This window comes from Molossus molossus, unplaced genomic scaffold (genome assembly GCF_014108415.1).
Source record: "Molossus molossus isolate mMolMol1 unplaced genomic scaffold, mMolMol1.p scaffold_m16_p_4, whole genome shotgun sequence".
In the NCBI taxonomy this organism is placed as follows: domain Eukaryota; kingdom Metazoa; phylum Chordata; class Mammalia; order Chiroptera; family Molossidae; genus Molossus; species Molossus molossus.
The window spans coordinates 42137420-42154139 of NW_023425377.1; the positions used below are offsets into that span (position 1 = coordinate 42137420).

At 45.2% G+C, this 16720-nt stretch overlaps 1 protein-coding gene across 3 annotated transcripts in view; it reads right to left on the reverse strand.

The window, feature by feature from the left end:
- SLC22A4 (solute carrier family 22 member 4) overlaps positions 1-16720 on the reverse strand; it is a 42499-nt gene that overhangs the window by 6482 nt on the left and 19297 nt on the right. For 2 of the 3 annotated variants that reach the window (XM_036281688.1, XM_036281689.1), the window contains 4 exons: positions 12551-12722; positions 7981-8107; positions 4291-4391; positions 2264-2478 (listed from right to left, as the gene is read on the reverse strand). In XM_036281688.1, the coding sequence (XP_036137581.1) occupies positions 2264-2478; positions 4291-4391; positions 7981-8107; positions 12551-12722 (615 nt within the window). The remainder of the gene's footprint in view (positions 1-2263; positions 2479-4290; positions 4392-7980; positions 8108-12550; positions 12723-16720) is intronic. The other variant, XM_036281690.1, reaches the window with a different exon arrangement.

The following is a 16720-nucleotide window of genomic DNA, read 5'->3' on the forward strand; positions in this document are numbered from 1 at the left end:
TTTACTTGTTACACTTTCATGGTAAATTGTTAGCAAGTTAATATAGTTAAGTTTTTTTGCTTATTTGTTTTGTTTTTATTGTCACCTGAGGATATTTTCTCCATTGCTTTCAGGAGGGGGTAGAGAGACAGAGAGAGAAACATTGATGTGAGAAAGAAACATCGATTGGTTGCCTCCCACACACACCATGACAAAGACTGGGGATCGAACTTGCAACCCAGGTATGTGCCTTTGATGGGCAATTGAACCTGTGAACCTTCAGTGTGCAGGTCGACGCTCTAACCTCAAAGCCACACTGGCCAGGGCAATATAGTTATATTTAATCTTCAAAAGGAAAGACTAATGCTTTCTATCCTGTTTATTGTTATTAAGAAATACATATTTCTATGTAAAATACTATGTATCAATAATCTATTGCCTTAACAATTTAATAATATGAGAATGTTAGACATAAGGGGAAAAGGAAGCATGTGTCCCTTTTCATGCTCTTTAACTAAACCATTACAGACCCTACAAACCACTGAATTTATACTGGAACTGGCATGTACTACTAACTTTTTTTTGAGAATTTTTCTCCCAATATTTATTTATTTATTTTTGTTACAGATGTTTCTCCTTTTTCCCCCCTGGACACCCTCCTTTCTATCCCACCCTCCCACCCCCTCAGCATTGTTTTCTATGTCCACTGGTTATGCATAGGTGCCTATAAGTTCTTTGGTTCATCTCTTCCAATCCCTCTGCCCGCCCCTCCTCTGAGGTTTGTCAGTCTGAACCCTACTCCTTTCTATGTCTCTGGGTCTATTTCATTCATCAGCCCACCTTGTTCATTATATTCCACAAATAAGCAGATCATGTGGTATTTGTCTTTCTCTAATTGGCTTATTTCGCTTAGCATAATATTCTTGAGGTCCCTCCAGTTGTTTGATGATTTGTTGATGGTGGCCATTCTGACAGGCGTGAGGTGATACCTCATAGTTGTTTTAATTTGCATCTTTGAAGGGTTTTTAGTGATTAATAATGTCCCTTATTATTTGCTGAAGCTTGTAGACTTGGGGGTGAGGGGAGGGGAGGAGGTGGTGAGCAGGTCCTGCAGGCAGAGCAGGTCTGGGCGCCCCCTGCAGTCTGACGGCCTCCTGGTGGCTGAGGGCCCAAGAACTGGCCGGGTGGCTGCTGGGGTGGGGGTAGTGATGGTGGGGACAGTTGTCATATCACATGGACTTTGAAGGGATCTTTTTTACCAGAACACCCCAACTTCAGATAGCACATTGTCTGTTTTAGAGCCCCTCTGGTCCTGAGCATGGCCATGTGGGGGGAAGGGCAGGTATTGGCATCTCTGTTTTACAGATGTAGAAAGAGCAGCTCAAGGGAAATTATATATTTATTTATTTATTTTTATTAACTTATTTTTGTTACAGATGTTTCTCTCTTTTTTCCCCACTGAGACCTTCCTCCCCATCCCCCCTACCCCATACCTGGCTTTGTTGTCCATGCCCATTGGTTATGCATATATGCATGTAAGTTCTGTGGTTTATCTCTTCCCTCCCCGCCCCACTCCCTCTTCTGAGGGTTGTCAGTCTGTACCCTACTTCCACGTCTCTGGGTCTACCCTATTCCTCAGACTGTTATGTTCCTCATATTCCACAAAAAAGTGAGATCATGTGATATTTGTCTTTCTCTGTTTTGCTTAGGATAATACTTTCCAGGTCCCTCCATGTCGTCTCAAAGGATAAGAGATCTTTCTTTCTTACAGCTGCATAGTACTCCATTGTGTATATGTACCACTGCTTTTTTATCCATTCGTCTACTGATGGACACTTGGGCTGTTTCCAGATCTTAGCTATTGTCAATAGTGCTGCTATGAACATGGGGGTACATATATTCTTTCTGACTGGTGTGTACTACTAACTCTTGTACTTGAATACACACCTCAGGAAAAGGTTAGAAAGTACCAAGAAATTGAGAATCGAGGTTATGATTTCAAGAAAGAGGTTTGAGGCTTTAGGTGAATGTTTCTATGAAGGGGATGACTGGGAGCATTATTTTTCCTTTGTAGGTAATGACTTCCAGTTCTCCAAGGCTGACTCATCTGTTTGAGGAGTGTTATTTTGAACACAGGAAGTTCCATAGTTAGCTATCATTTGTCTAATTTACTTATAAATGGTATATGACAAAGCTACATAAACAGGGAGCAGTGACCAATGATTAGCCTAAGTCAAGGTGTCGATCTTTTCCGTCAAGCTGTTACTCTTGGTTAACTTCTTACCTGTGGGTACCAACTGAATTAAGAGAAGCACACCTCCTCCCAAGAACAGCACCCCAGCTATGATATAACGCCTGGGCAGGGTTCGCAGGAGCAGCCAGGCTGTAATGTAAGCTGGGACTTCAATCAGGGCAGAGAGGAAACAGTTCAGGTAGGCATCTCCATGTAAATTAGGAGAGTTGAGAGACAGAGCAAAGTAACCGACTGAAGTCAGCATCCTAAAAGACAAAAGAAAAAACCAAAATGACAAAAGAGTGGCATGACTCATTCTACACTTTCATAATGGTCAAGAAATTCTCTAGATTCTGTTTTCCTATAAGTAGCCACTAACTACATATGGCTATTTAAAAGTAAATACATTAAAATTAAATAAAATCAAAGAATCAGTTCCATCGCAGCCATACTTCAACTGCTAAAGCCACATGTGGCTAGTGGCTACTATAGTGGACAACACAGATGGAAACATTTCATCACTGCAGAAAGTTCTGTTGGACAGTACGAGTCTAGACATACTAATAGGCAACACCTGTTCTGGTCTAATTAATTTTACATTTCAATATTTCCTGAACAGTTTGTACATCCTGATTCCCTCGGAGCTATTATTTGAAGAAAGAATGTATGTCAGTCATGTCAGTGAAAATAAAATCCAGACTTCTTACCAAAAAACAAGAAGAAGAAGGAGAAGGAGAAGAAACATAGGTATACTGTGGGATTCACTTACAGTGAATTCCAAAAGATTTAGTAAAACTCCCTTTAGGGAAAGGAATGAAAGTTCCACAATGCTTCAAAGTGTCACAAAGTGCATACCACATGTCCTGTCATTACAGTTAACTTCCACCAAAAGTTTCTCCATGGAAAACCTACTGCCCTACGAGGACTCCTTTGTGCAGAAGTTTGCTTATTATTAACATGAGTGAAAAGCAGAGATAACTGAAAAATCTTTTCAGGACACTGTTGGATACTTTTATACATACTTCATTAGGTTGGGTAGCACAAGGGCTAATCCAAACACAACAAAAAATTAAACTTGATTGCTCGAGGAACCTCAGTGATTTTCCCGTTGGTAGTAACCGCAGCTGAGATAACAACCGGTGACCACGCTGACAGGACAGAAGGAATGAGGCCTACCGTGAAGGCGGAAAGCCAGGTGCCTGGACACATTTGCTCGATTCAGTCAGAGCTCTGTCATCAATGTCCTCGAGCTGCAACACGGGCCGGCCCTGAAACTAGACTAGCTGCAGTCTGAACGTCCTCGTTCTGATCATCACTTTCCTTCTGTTGCCAGTGTGGAATAGGCATGTTCATTTTTTCTTCTTCCTCACTCTTTGGCAGATCTATTATTAAATCTAGTCTACAAAGTCAATTCATTATTTCGATGCTTTAAAATCACTTGGTAGTTTGCAGCTGACAAGTATGAAAAGCTTGTCAAAACCCCAATCCAGACCCTGGCTGGGTGTCTCAATGGATTGCAGCATTGTATCGCACACCAAGAGGTTGAGGGTTCCATTCCCAGTTAGGGCACATACCTAGGCTGCAGGTTTGATCCCGGGTTGGGGCCCGTATGGGAGGCAATCGATCAATGTCTCTCTCTCCCCCACTTCCTCTCTCTAAAATCAATAAACATATCCTCCAATGAGGATTATTTAAAAAAACACACACACACAAAACCCCATCCAATCCAGGCAGTAGGGGTTCAGGTTATTTAATTGCCAGTATAAGGTTCAGGAAGCAGGAGCTGAATTAGCATCTTGGTTTCAGGCACCAGGGATGTCAGGAGCCTTAATCCCGGGGGAGGGACCCTTTCCCTGTGGGCCACAATACAGCAGGGACATATTGTTCCCTGTGACTTTTTTTTTTCAGTACCCAGTTCCATGAATTGAATTGAGGCATCTTCAAATAACTTAAACTTTCAAAATTTTCATTTTGTCTCATGAAGTCCCAGGGCTTGTCCCGATTTTGCCTTAAATTAAAGAAAATTGATCATATATATATGTGCTATATCACAGACTTCCAGATCACTTATTACTTACCATAGCAGTACAGACATAGTGGTTATTGTGGCAATATTCCTAGTCTTGAACAGGTCCAGAATAAAAACTTTCTGCTGCTTCAAGGGTTTCAGCTCCTGTAGCTAAAATAATGTAAATATCCACGAGATTAAGAGGGAGTGAGGAAGTACCTTTGGCCAAGACAGCATGGAAAAACACTTATGCATGTAACTCTTACTTTACCTTGAATATGCTCAGAAATCCGGAATTTGTGGGGAATAAGAGCATCTGCATATATGATGTTTTATTCTAACACTTTAGAATGTCTGAGGCCCGTTTTAGACAGAGCCTTTCAAATATATAACACCGGCTCCACCAGCTTTTTATAGAATGCCTACCTGCTAGCATGGGCTTTCCTTGACTCCCGCTCATCTGTGGGTACCCGGATCACACCGAGCTGTGATCCTCAGGGCTTTGTGTGTGGGGGCTATATGAACTCACTGCCTCGAGGTCCCTGGCTGCCTTTCATACTTTTCTTGTTGATGTCTCCAAGTCAGAACAGACTTGAACAGATTTGGATTAACCGTGGGACCTTGGGAAAGTTACTATTTATCTTCTCTGAGCATCCATTGAGATATAGATAAATAAATAAATATATATAGTTGAGAAGATTAAATAAGATCATATATATATAAAGGTTAGCATAGTACCTGAACTACATAAATGCCCAATGCATTTGAACTGTTAACAGTAGTGCTGCACCGTTGAGGGGAATATGCTAGCTGTCAGGGGTGAGTGGCATTTCTTAATGCTGCCAGTGGGCTTCCTTCCTTCACTCTTAATTTATTGACATTAACTTGCCATGTGTTAGGAATCTAGATAAACAAGCTTATTAGCATTAAAACTAAAATGTTACAAGGCTTGCCCTGGCCAGTTTTCTCCGTGGTTAGAGCATCGGCCTTCAGACCAATGAGTCATGGGTTTGATTCCAGCCCTGGTCGGGGTTGTGCGGGAGGCAACAGGTTGATGTGTCCCTCTTACTTTGATGTTTCTCTCTCTCTCTCCCCCTCCCTCCCACTCTATCTGATGATAAAATTAAAAATATCCTCAGGTGAGGATTAAAAAAAAAAGTTACAAGGCTCTGAGATGGGGAATTTCTTTGGGATAAAGCGCAAGGACTTTGTGTCCCTGTGGTGTGTGTGCAATGAGGCGGAGGAAGGAGATTCTATGATGAAAGAAGTGAGGATGCTAGTCTCGCCCTGGTAGCAGGCAGTGCCCAGATGTCAGCATCCTACTTTCAGGAATAATCAGACACCTTCTCACACAGCTCATAGGCATGTTACCTTGTTTCTTCTACACCATTTGGAGCATGCTGCTCTGCCGTGACAACAAAGCAAAGGCCCTGGGTAGCTGGAGGGAACTGGTGGACTCGGAGTGGTGCCATGCACAGATGGGCCCGTGGGTCAGGCCTATGCTAATGCCTGGGGTTTCCACAGGAAACGCCTTGTGAAAATGAAGACTGCCAGGTCCCATCCGGAATCTGTTTAATCTGTATTTTTAAAGCCCCTTGTGTTATTGTGATAGGCAGCCATATTCGAAAACCTCAGGACAAGAACATTCTTGTGTCCAGTGCTCATGCTTGGCCTGTGTGGAGCCACCAAAATCCCTTTGGACCAGGCACCACAAGCAGGTTGAAGGTGCTTCGGAAAGAAATTCAGAGAAGCCTGAGATTGCTTTCCAAAAGGATACTACTTTTTATTCTTTCCTGTCCAAGTTAATGTCACTGCTCTTCACATCAGGTAAAAATGCCCAGGTAAGTGCATGCATTTTGGCACTGGAGAGACCTAGTGAGACTTCTAGCTGTGTGATCCTAAGCAATTTACTTAACTTCTCTGTCCCTCAGTTTCCTCTCCTGAGAAATGGGCTTATGACTAGCATGAGCATCAGACAAGCATCTGGTGGGCCCTCCATCACCATCCTGAGCAGGCTGCATTTGCTGGCACAGGGCTCTGCAGATCCTCCTAGAGAGGACTGTGCCTGCGAGATGAGCAGGGAGGATGACTGGGCCTTGGGAAAGCACAAGCTTCCTTTCCCTCCATGGACCTGTCCAGTTCAGGTTCCATGTGCCTCAGTGGCAGGAAGAAAGGCACTGTCAGAAGCATGTGTTTTAATGCTGGACTTTGTTCTTATATATCTATAACTCTACCTCCCTTACTTGTTTTGTGATTGCTTTTACCCATGTAGTTCTGATCTCTACTACTAGAAGGTAAGTTCCTCAAAGGAAACAGACTACATATCCAATAAACACCTGTAAACATCCAGCAGAGTCCTGAGATGCAGACACTCCCAACGTAATTTTTGCATCTGGTCAAACTGACTGAAGTTGGGAATGGAATTCCTGGTCTGAAGAGCGAAGGACTAAGAAAGTTTGTCCTGGCAGCCCTCTGAGAGCTCGGGTTCATGGCCACTGGAACGAACCCTGCAGCCATTGCCACAGTATCTGCTTCTGGCAACAGTCCTGGAGGCAGGGGTGGAGGAAGCCTTGGCGTGGAGCATTGGCATGCCCGCCACCCTCCACAGAGCCTTGTAGACTGTCGCTGTCGCCACCCTCACCTTCTCGGGGTGTCCTGAGCAGCCCCCTTCCCTTCTCCTAGCCAGCAATGCCCTGCCCCCTCCTCTCCCTGGTTCGGACCTGCCTTTCAGCCCCGAGTCACTCAGCTTTCTCTCTCTGCGGCCACAGTGTCCACTCCTTGGGTGCTTAGCACTTCCTCCTTCGTCATCATGCATCTTTCATCTGATCCTCTTGACACTCTACATTCCACGCTTCTTAAACATAGAAACCGCATCTAATTTTTCTTGTTTTCTTTAGGAGCCAGCACAGGGCGTGGCAGAGAACATGGCGAGTCCTCACTGACTGTCAGAAAGGGTGCTGCTTCCACAGCGCGTCAGCTTTTCCTCGAGGCCCCTGCCTTCAGGGTGGACCCTCAGCCTGTGTGCTCAGGCTTTAAGGTTCTAGACACAACATAGCGAGACAAAAGACACGCACAGCTTCTTCAACAGGCTCTGGTAGGATTCAGGGTTCAGTGGGGAGCCCATGGTGGAATAGCTCTCAAACACTTTTGTCCACTGAATCTGGACATTCAAAAATCACCGGTATGTACCTACATCAATGGTATGGAGCAATATCAATAAAACAGTTGGAGATGAACTTGCAAAAGGGAAGGGAACTAATATTTAATGAATACTTGTTCTATGCTAAAAGTTTACACATGTTATTGCCCTTAATTCACACACAGCTCTTTGAGGTGGGTTTTATCTCAGAATCTAACCATCATTGTGTCTCTCAGGCCTTGGACAGAGCCTGGTATATGTTGGGTACTCAAAACATATTGAATTAAATTAAATTATTTAAGATCAAGAATGCACAGCTGATTCCCTGGCTGGTTTGGCTCAGGGGTTAGAACGTCGGCCTGCTGACCAAAGAGTCGCAGGTTCGATTCCGGACAAGGGCACGTACCTCGGTTGCAGTTTGTCTCTGGCCCTGGTCACGGTCGTGCGGGTGGCAACTAGTTGATGTGTCTCTCTCACATGGATGGTTCTCTCTTTCTCTCTCTAACCCCTCCCTTCTACTCTAGCTAAAGATAAATTTTAAAAATGTCCTCAGGTGAGGATTAAAAAAAAAAAAAAAGAATGCACAGCTGACCTCAAGAGGAAGTATCTGCAAATGCTTACCTTCATAGGATCAAACATCACCACTGGGACAGCTATGCTGTTCATTTTCGCCGCTTTCTGGATGATCTCTTCAGCCTCTCGAAATCTTCTCTGGGATATCAGCCACCGGGGAGATTCAGGAATAAACCTAGAATTCATTTTAATGGTTTATAATTTTTCACAATGGCAGGGTTTGATACTATTAACCATACCCCCTTCCCCCCAAAAAAAGAAATTTTATTTTGTGAAGTTCTAGTTTGTCTCAGGGGGCAGAGGCCTCATAAGACTTCCATTGATTATAATATGGAAGATAAAATGAAGTTTTTAATGAAGATAAAAACATCTTCAAATTTCAAAGTTCTGATCAAATCACAAGACTGATCATTAGTTGCACTTGAAGCCAGGAGCAGATTGTAAGGGGTAACATTAACTTGCATGGGTTTAAGTCAGGGCAGCTAGAGAAAGCCATCCAAAACTTAATAACCAAGTGTGACTCATAAAAGAAACATAGCCTAGCGTCTTTTCCGTGTGTCCGTCCCTAGAAGGGTTTGGTGCCCCAGCTGGTGAGGCTCACGAGTTTATTGTGTAAAGGACGGCCAGGGCATCTGTGCTCCTCGGGCTTATCCTATACCCAGAGGAGAAGGTGGGTGCCCTGACACCCTCCCTGGCTGTCCTCATGAACTTCAACAGATTCCCGGGTCAGTGAGCTCCCAAAGCAGTTTTTGGGAGACAGCCAATGTTGCCTTTTTTTTTTTTTTTTTAAATGTCAAGAAAGTTAATTTTTTAAAATTATACAATCTTTCTACATTTTAACTGATGGCCAAACATAGCTAAATTCTTTTCTAATTTTTCTATTCATTTTTATCATGCACATACTTATTTACATTTTAAAATTCTTTCCCAATTTTTATTTCTTTGAATTTCTTAGCCATTCTTCTGACAACTCTTGTTTTCCTTACCTATTTGTCAGTACTTAGTTATCCTAGGAAATAAATTACATGTAGCAGACACAGGGGCCTCCTGTAATTCAATGGGCCCCTCCAAAGCATCAAGAGGAATGATCTCAGAGCAAAACACAACTGAACAAATGGCCAACCCCAGCTCCTGCCCCAACCTCCCAGCACAATGGATGAAAATTGAACCAAGTTTTTGTTTTTCGGAATATGTCCTTATGTGGTCCCCACAGCAACTGTAATGATGTCAGGTCACTGACCTTCAGTAATTAGAGCTGGGCTGTCCAATACAGTACCACTAACCAGATGTGGCTATTGAGCTGGTGTGACTAGCATCATTGAGGAAATAAATTTTTAGTTTTATTTACTTTTAATTAATTTTAATTTAAAAAGCAGCATATGACTAGTGACTATTGTCATAGTACAGAATTAGGGGTCTTACTACACACCCACTGTGTACATCATAGGCACTTTGATTTCTGAGCAGTATCTTTCCCCATCAAGGTTGTTCTTAAAAATATCCTATCTTGCCCTGGCCGGTTTGGCTCAGTGGTTAGAGCGTCCGCCTGCGGTCCGGAGAGACCCGGGTTCGGTTCCCGCTAAGGGCATGTACCTCGGTTGCAGTTTGTCCCCGGCCCTGGTTGGACGTGCGGGTGGCAGCCACTCGATGTGTCCCTTTCACATCGATGTTTCCCTCTCTCTCTCTTCCTCTCTCTCCCTCCCACTCTGTCTGTGCAAAAAATGGAAAAATGTCCTCGGGTGAGGATAAAAATAAAAAAAAATCCTATCTTGGCCGACTGGTGTGGCTCAGTGGTTGAGCATTGACCCATGCACCAAGAGGTCACCAGTTGAGGTCACTGGTTCAATTCCCGGTCAGGACACATGCCCAGGTTGTAGGCCTGATCCCCCGTAGGGGGCGTGCAGTAGGCGGCCAATCGACGTTCTCTCTCATCGATGTTCTCTTTCATGGATGTCTCTATCTCCTTCTCCCTTTCTCTGTCTCTTAAAATCAATAAAGAAAAAAAAAAGCTATCTTTCATACTGCAGGCCCTGAGGACCATCCCTGGCCTTAGGTTTCTAATGTTTAGGCAGCCAGATATGGCAAAGCTTTCCCATGTTGCAGCTATGTGCTCCCTCCCTCCCCTCTATCACATATTCCACTCACACATGTGGCCACTTAATGCCAAGCCTTTTAAGGGGAACTCGGGATGTAAAAAATCCCCAAGCCACCTGCAATACCTCTGGGTAGGCTCCCCTGCCATTTCCAGCCCAGGTGCTCAGGCCGGCTGCAGTCTCTACTACTGAACTGCCACGGTTTTGGGTGCATGAAGAATCAAGTCTAGCTGATCATTTCAAAAGTCAGTGGAGCAGCAAACAAGGCTGTACACAATAGCCTCTCTGTAGTTTTAATTCAGATTGAACAGGGGCGGGGTGTTGCTGGACAGACTGTCACACATTGACAAGCGCAGGGAGCCCAGCAGCCCAAAGCATCCCTCACATCATCCCACCTGTGGGATGAACGGACGGATGAGCTTTGCTTCAGGAAGGCCCACCCGTAAGAACAAGATGTTTAAAATAAAGTGATTTTGTTTCTATAGGAAAATAATAAGACTGTTGTTTTAGCCTTTCAGGATGAGCCTGCAGCTTGTTAGTGCTGGCTCCGGGCTGCTTCTGTGTGGGCCAATGCTGTGCCTGGAACAGCGGTTCGGAGCACTCCCAGACCACTCCGTGAAAAGCAGAAGAAAGAATTATCCTTAGGGCAAGAGTGAGGCCCTCCTTATAGGATGGGCTTTCTCAGCTGGAAACTCAAGGGGCTGACTTCTCAGAGTTATTCCTTGCTGTGCTCTTTGGTCCTGAGGGAAAGATCCAAGTTCCACAAATTAAATTCCTACTAATCTCTTATGGTCGATCAGAACCCTTCTATTTTTATTCTCTCTCTCTCTCTCTCTCTCTCTCTCTCTCTTTCTCTCTCTCTGTTAGAATTATACAGTTATAAGTTTGATTATAACATTTAAAAAGTACCGGTCTCTTATGTCAAAAGGACAGCTAGAGCAAGGGAACATCAATTATTAAAATCATTCATCTGAAGAGGCAGAAAATAACCTATGAATAATCTTGTCTTGTGTCTTCAGAGAACCTTGGGTCACCAATAGTGTTTACACTAGATTCAGTTAGCAAGGAGGTGGTGGAGACAGGAACAGAGGGTGTGATGGTGATGGTGACAGTGACGGTGACAGTGATGGTGATGGTGATGGGAAACCTCCAAAGCAGAATAGTAGCTAACATTTAACATACTGTCTCTCAAATTCCAGGGGAAAAAAAAGTTCTCTTTCCCTCCATGCACACCCATGCCAAAAAATGTATACTGGTAAACCACAGAAGTCTTGGAGGTCATAAAGATAGTAGCTTGAAGTGGGTCTAGCCTGAGCCATCTGGTCCAATAAGGCCAAGATGTGCTACCTGCCAGCCTCTATGGTTGTCTAACACTTGCACCAAGGACCTTCTAGGCAACCCTCCTGGCGACGTGTCCAAAGGACAGGGCAACCATGAGGGCTCGTCTAAACTGTGAGTTCCAAAAAGTGATCAAAGAAATGTTCACTGTGTGTAAGCAGGTAGAGATCAAACAGTTCAATAGAACCAGTCACTGCTGAGAGATTTGATTTTGATATCATGAAACCAAATAAAAAAGAATGAGAGACAGAGAAAGAGAGAGAGAGAGAGAGAGACAGAGAGAGAGCCAGCCAGACCCAGCGATGGAAGAAATTCCCTTTTCTCTTGCTTAAATGTGAAAAACCAAAGAAATGAGGAGTCCCAAAAAAGAAGGTATGTCTGGGACTGAATTCCCTTTTTATTTTTCTTCTTTTAAAAAATCCTTATTGTTGAAAGTATTACAGATGTTCCCCCCTCCCCTCTCTTGGCTTCTCCCCACCCACTGGCCCCCTCCACCTGGTTCCCACCTCACCCCAGGCCTTCACCACCCTGTTGTCTGTGTCCATGGGCAATGCATATACACATATACATTCTCTGAATTCCTTTTTCTTAATCTGTTCTCTCACCTGAAATCTCCCACATAACCATATTGGATAAAACTGGGGTCAGTGATTTTGTGATTCCCATACTATTGTGTCAAAATTGGGCTGGAGGGTTGCGGGAAGAGAGAAGAGGTCCTTTCTCTAACAACTCTTTATAAGAAAGCAGCTCTCTTGCCCGTCCAGACAAAGTAGATGAACAGGCGCACCTCTTAATGCTGGAGGGAAGAAACTACATTAGTTGAGTCCATAAGGAGAAAGAGATTTCCTAGAGAGAGAAAAGTGTCAAAAACAGGGGGTGGGGGACAGTGGAGTTCTACACAACAAAACCCAACAAGACCATCTCCACCAATAAGAACAACCAACAGCAGACAAGAGTAGGGTGGAGGTGGGGGTGCTGGATTTCCTGAGAGGGGTGCTTTGTGGTACAGTGGAGAATTAAACCCCAGCACACAGGCCCACCCAGCCAGGGGAACCGTCCCTGGGCTTCGAGGCCCAGCCTCAGCCAGCTCCAGTGAGCTCACACCAGGGCCACACCAGGCTCCAGGCTCCAGGCTCCAGGCTGTGCTGGCCGCAGCAGGGGGCTGTCTGGGGCTGAGCCACACTCACCACCACAGCGGGACGCACAGCAGCCCCGGCACGGTCAGCGCCAGCAGCAGCATCCGCCAGTCTCTGATGAAGTAAGCAAACAGTGGCAGCAGCATGTAGCCAACTGCAAAAAATGTGCACACTCCTAACGTAGAGAATATAATACGAACTGACTTGCCAAGAATTTCTGTTCCTGTTCAAAACAAGGGAGGAATATTAGCATTTTAACTCACTTTAATATTTTCTTTTTACATCATTACCTGGCAGTTAGAGTTCAAACTATAGTTTCTTACAGAAGGGAAAAGGCATTTGCCTCACGGCCCAGGACAGAAGTGGTCAGGGTGGAGGAAGGTGGGAGGGACTCTCTAGACTTATCACCTTACAGAAGATAAGTTTTCATGAGATTTTAAAGGAGTCATAGATTTTTTTTAAAAGAGCATTTCATATCATAAAAATAGCAAGCCCAGCCCTAAGAAGAAATCTCTTCAGGGACTGCCATATGCCCAAAGTCAGAGCCCCAGGGTGAGGAGCGGGAGGGTGTTCCAGGAGACCGCAGGGACCCGGCTGAGGGGCTCACGGTGCATTAAGCCTTTCCCACAATTCTCCACGGTACATCCACAGACACTGGCCTCTCGGGGAATGGTGGAGAGTCAGTTACTGAGTGGTGTTAGGACATTCTTAGCCACCCTTGAGCCCTGAGAAATGACAAATGGGATCCAGCTGGCTCTGCAAGTGCGCAGAATAGGCCCCCAGCAGCCACGGGCTAAATTCCCCTGCGGCCACTTTGTGCCCAGGGATCAGCCCCAGGCAGACACAGTCCATTCAGACCAAGGAAAGAAAAGAAGGCCCTGTTCTGCCGGCCTGGCAGGCACCAGCCCTGGAGCAGGCCGCACACCCAGGGAACTCCTCTAAGCTTTCCCAGAACACCACACAAAGGCCCAGGACTGCTTGGTGTTGGGCCCTCTTTTGGGAAAGGACACACAGGTGGCTGTTGGGTCCTGTTCTGCTCAGTGCCAGATGGCTGGCTCAGCACCAGTTCTTCCAGAGATGCTGCCTGCCCTTCAGTCTCCAAAAATAAGCTCCTTCTGTTGTCACAGAACTCCAGGCCCTTTCCACAGAGTCCACTTGTGGTCCCCAGGGGCAGAGATCTAGCCGATGGCAACCGCTCTGCCTTTTGTTTGAGGTCTTTCCAGCACTGCAGAGAAGCAGCCCAGAAAATACAAAATAGACCATTCAAACGCCATTCAGGCTTGGCTTTCAAGACAGGTTTTCTCAGTCATGTTTACATGCCCTGAGCACAGGCTAAGGAATAAAGGGCTAATTACAGAGAAGCAGCAAAACTTCTGATTTCCCATGTTCACCGCCTACCTGATCCTATCCCTGCCCCACTTCCTTACGCAGCATGACGGAGCCATATGGCTCTGTGGCTCCCTTTGAACTAGCCATGTCTAAAACCAGACTGATAGAAGTGGCCAGTACTGCGTGCTTCTCTCATCCTAGACTGTGTACAAGAAACCCAGCCACCCAGGGCTTTCCTCAGCTTCTAAATTCATTTCCAAGGACTGGGCCTGACCTCTTTGAGGATCACGAATGTTATCTCCAGATCTTTTCTTACCTCATTGATGGCCTTCCTACCACTCTATGGGAAGACTGTCCATGCCATGGTTTCTAAACTTTGCCTGTGATTATCATGATTTAGGAATGAATGCAGGGTGCTTTATTCCTAAGCAGAGATTCAGAAATGGAGGAGCAGAGGATTTGATTGTGGAAAACAGAAAGTGCACAGAACCAGGTAAGAATCTTGTGTAATTGTGAGGCCAAGGGAGCTCCCTTATAGTTCTATGACCCTGATAAGAGAGAGAAGATGTACCACTGGATTCCTGGACAATCTCCCTCTCTAAGATTGGGTCCCGGGCCAGAACAGAGTTGTTCTGACTGCTGAGTAACCATGAGGGACAGAAACTTCATAAATCTACCTCTCTGCCTTTCTGTGTGTGAAGCAACATGGATGGCATGAACCTGAATAATTCCTTGTTAGAGTGACTTCCTGCTCTCTGACTTTTAGATAATCACCTTCCTAAACCATCATCATCACCATCACCATCTTTTTCTTCATAGCGAGCATTTTTTGAGTAGGCACTTTGTGTCAGGTGCCAGACTAAGTATTTACCTGTATTATCTCTTTGAATCTTCACAACAATTATAGAAGAATATTACTTCTGTTTTATATGTAATCTGCTGAGACAAAGAGCTGGAACAAATTGCCTAAATTCACACATATGTAATAAATGGGGCAGCCAGGATTTAAGCCTGGTCTGTTTGACGTGTGGATAATGTCTAGAAAACATCACCTGGGGACAAAGCCCGGGCCCAGCAAGCAGCCCTTCAGCTGAGATTCTGGAGGAGGCATGCGTGGGCGAGGCCAGACCTCCCCTTCAGAAGGGAGATTTACATTTTATTTGCCTGGGCGGGTCTTTGAACCAACTGGAGACCGGAGGAACCAGCCCCTTCTGAGGAACACTGAGAGAGGATCCTGATTCCTGTAGCTCTCACGGCCTGAAGCTGCTGCACAACTTCCATGTGTCCAGCTGCAGTGAGACAGCTGACAGGGGTGACCTCCGGCTCTGCTGGCTGGCAGTCCCTGTCCTGGCCTCCTCTACGCCCTCAGGTTTTGCTCCCAAGGCAAAGCCCAGTTGATCTTGATCTGTTTGGGCCTCTGAGTGTCTCTTGGGAGTAAAACTCTAACATCTAAGCCAAAGGAACATGTCCTGCCAGAGTGTTTGGCCACTGCCTGTCACCACCAACTGAAGCTGAGCACTCTCTCCAGAGGGGACGACTCCGGGAGGGCCGGGTTCGCTCCCACACTGGTCAGGGCCTTTCTGTGGCAGTCAATCATGGGTCCAGTCAGGAACCAGTGAACCCATCCCACATGGAGGCAAGACCTGCCTCTCCAGGAATGACCAACAAAAGTCTGCAGCAGACCCCAGGCCAAGAAACAAGACTATGGTGCAGTTGCCAGGATGTGGGGTAGGACCCAGGGGCCCCTGGGCTAGGAGTGGCCTCCATCAGGCTTGTGCAGAGAGCCTGAGCTCCTTGATGCTCATTTGCTCCTACAGTGATCGATAGTCCTACTTTATGAAGGTATTACTATAGGAACTGACATAATGTATGTAAAGTGACTTGTAGAAAGTCTGGCATGTGGTAGGTGCTCAGAAACAGATCATTCCTTTATCCTGGTCAGCCAGTTGAAATGCGCTAGATGTCAGGGGAATGATGGAAAGTACAGTGCCTTGGACCAAGAGACCCAATGGAAGACAGCAAAACCTCTCTTCGCTCCCGAGGAAAGACTCAGAATTCTTTTCAAATTAACAGACATTCCCCTGCTCAGGGCCTCCTATCTTCCCTCTATGAACCTTCACAGATCCTTCTAGTTAAAAGTAACCTTTCTTCTCTCTGCTTATACCCAGAAAAGTTATCTGCACTCTCCACACTCCTGCCCCACCCATGCTGACCCATGTCCTCAGTAATAACTGCTTTGGCTGCCTCTGCCAACCAGAGCACTTTGAAGACAGGGGCGAGTCCTTGCTTCCTCCCTCACATAGTGTGGTGCAAACAAGGGGTGTTGGCAAGTTTCTGCATCTTTTAAAATGTATTTCTACCCCCTTTCATCTCTTGAAGATTTTGAGATAGCTTATAATTTGAATGTATTAAAATGTTGGTAGCATTAAAATAAATTATAAAGAAAAGTTAAAAGTTATGTCTTGGAGAAAAGAATACAAATATGCAATTGGTGACTTTGGGAAAACAGTCTGGAAGTTCCTTAAACAGTTAAACATACGTTAGCATATGACCCAGCAATTCCACTCCTAGGTACATACCCAAGAGTACTGAAAACATATATCTACAAAAATTGTGTACTTGAATGTTCATGGCACATTATTCATAATAGCCTGAAGTAAAAACAATCCAGGTGTCCATCCACTGATGAATGGACGGACAAGATGTGGTATGTTCTTACAGTGGAATGTTGATTCATGCTACAATATGAACCAATCCTGAAAACACTAAATGAAGGAAGTCAGTCACAAAGGCCACATATTATATGCTTCCATTTATCAGATCCACACAGACAGAGAGTACATTAGTGGTTGCCAGGGGCTGGGGAAAGAAGGGAATCGGGAGTGGCTGCAA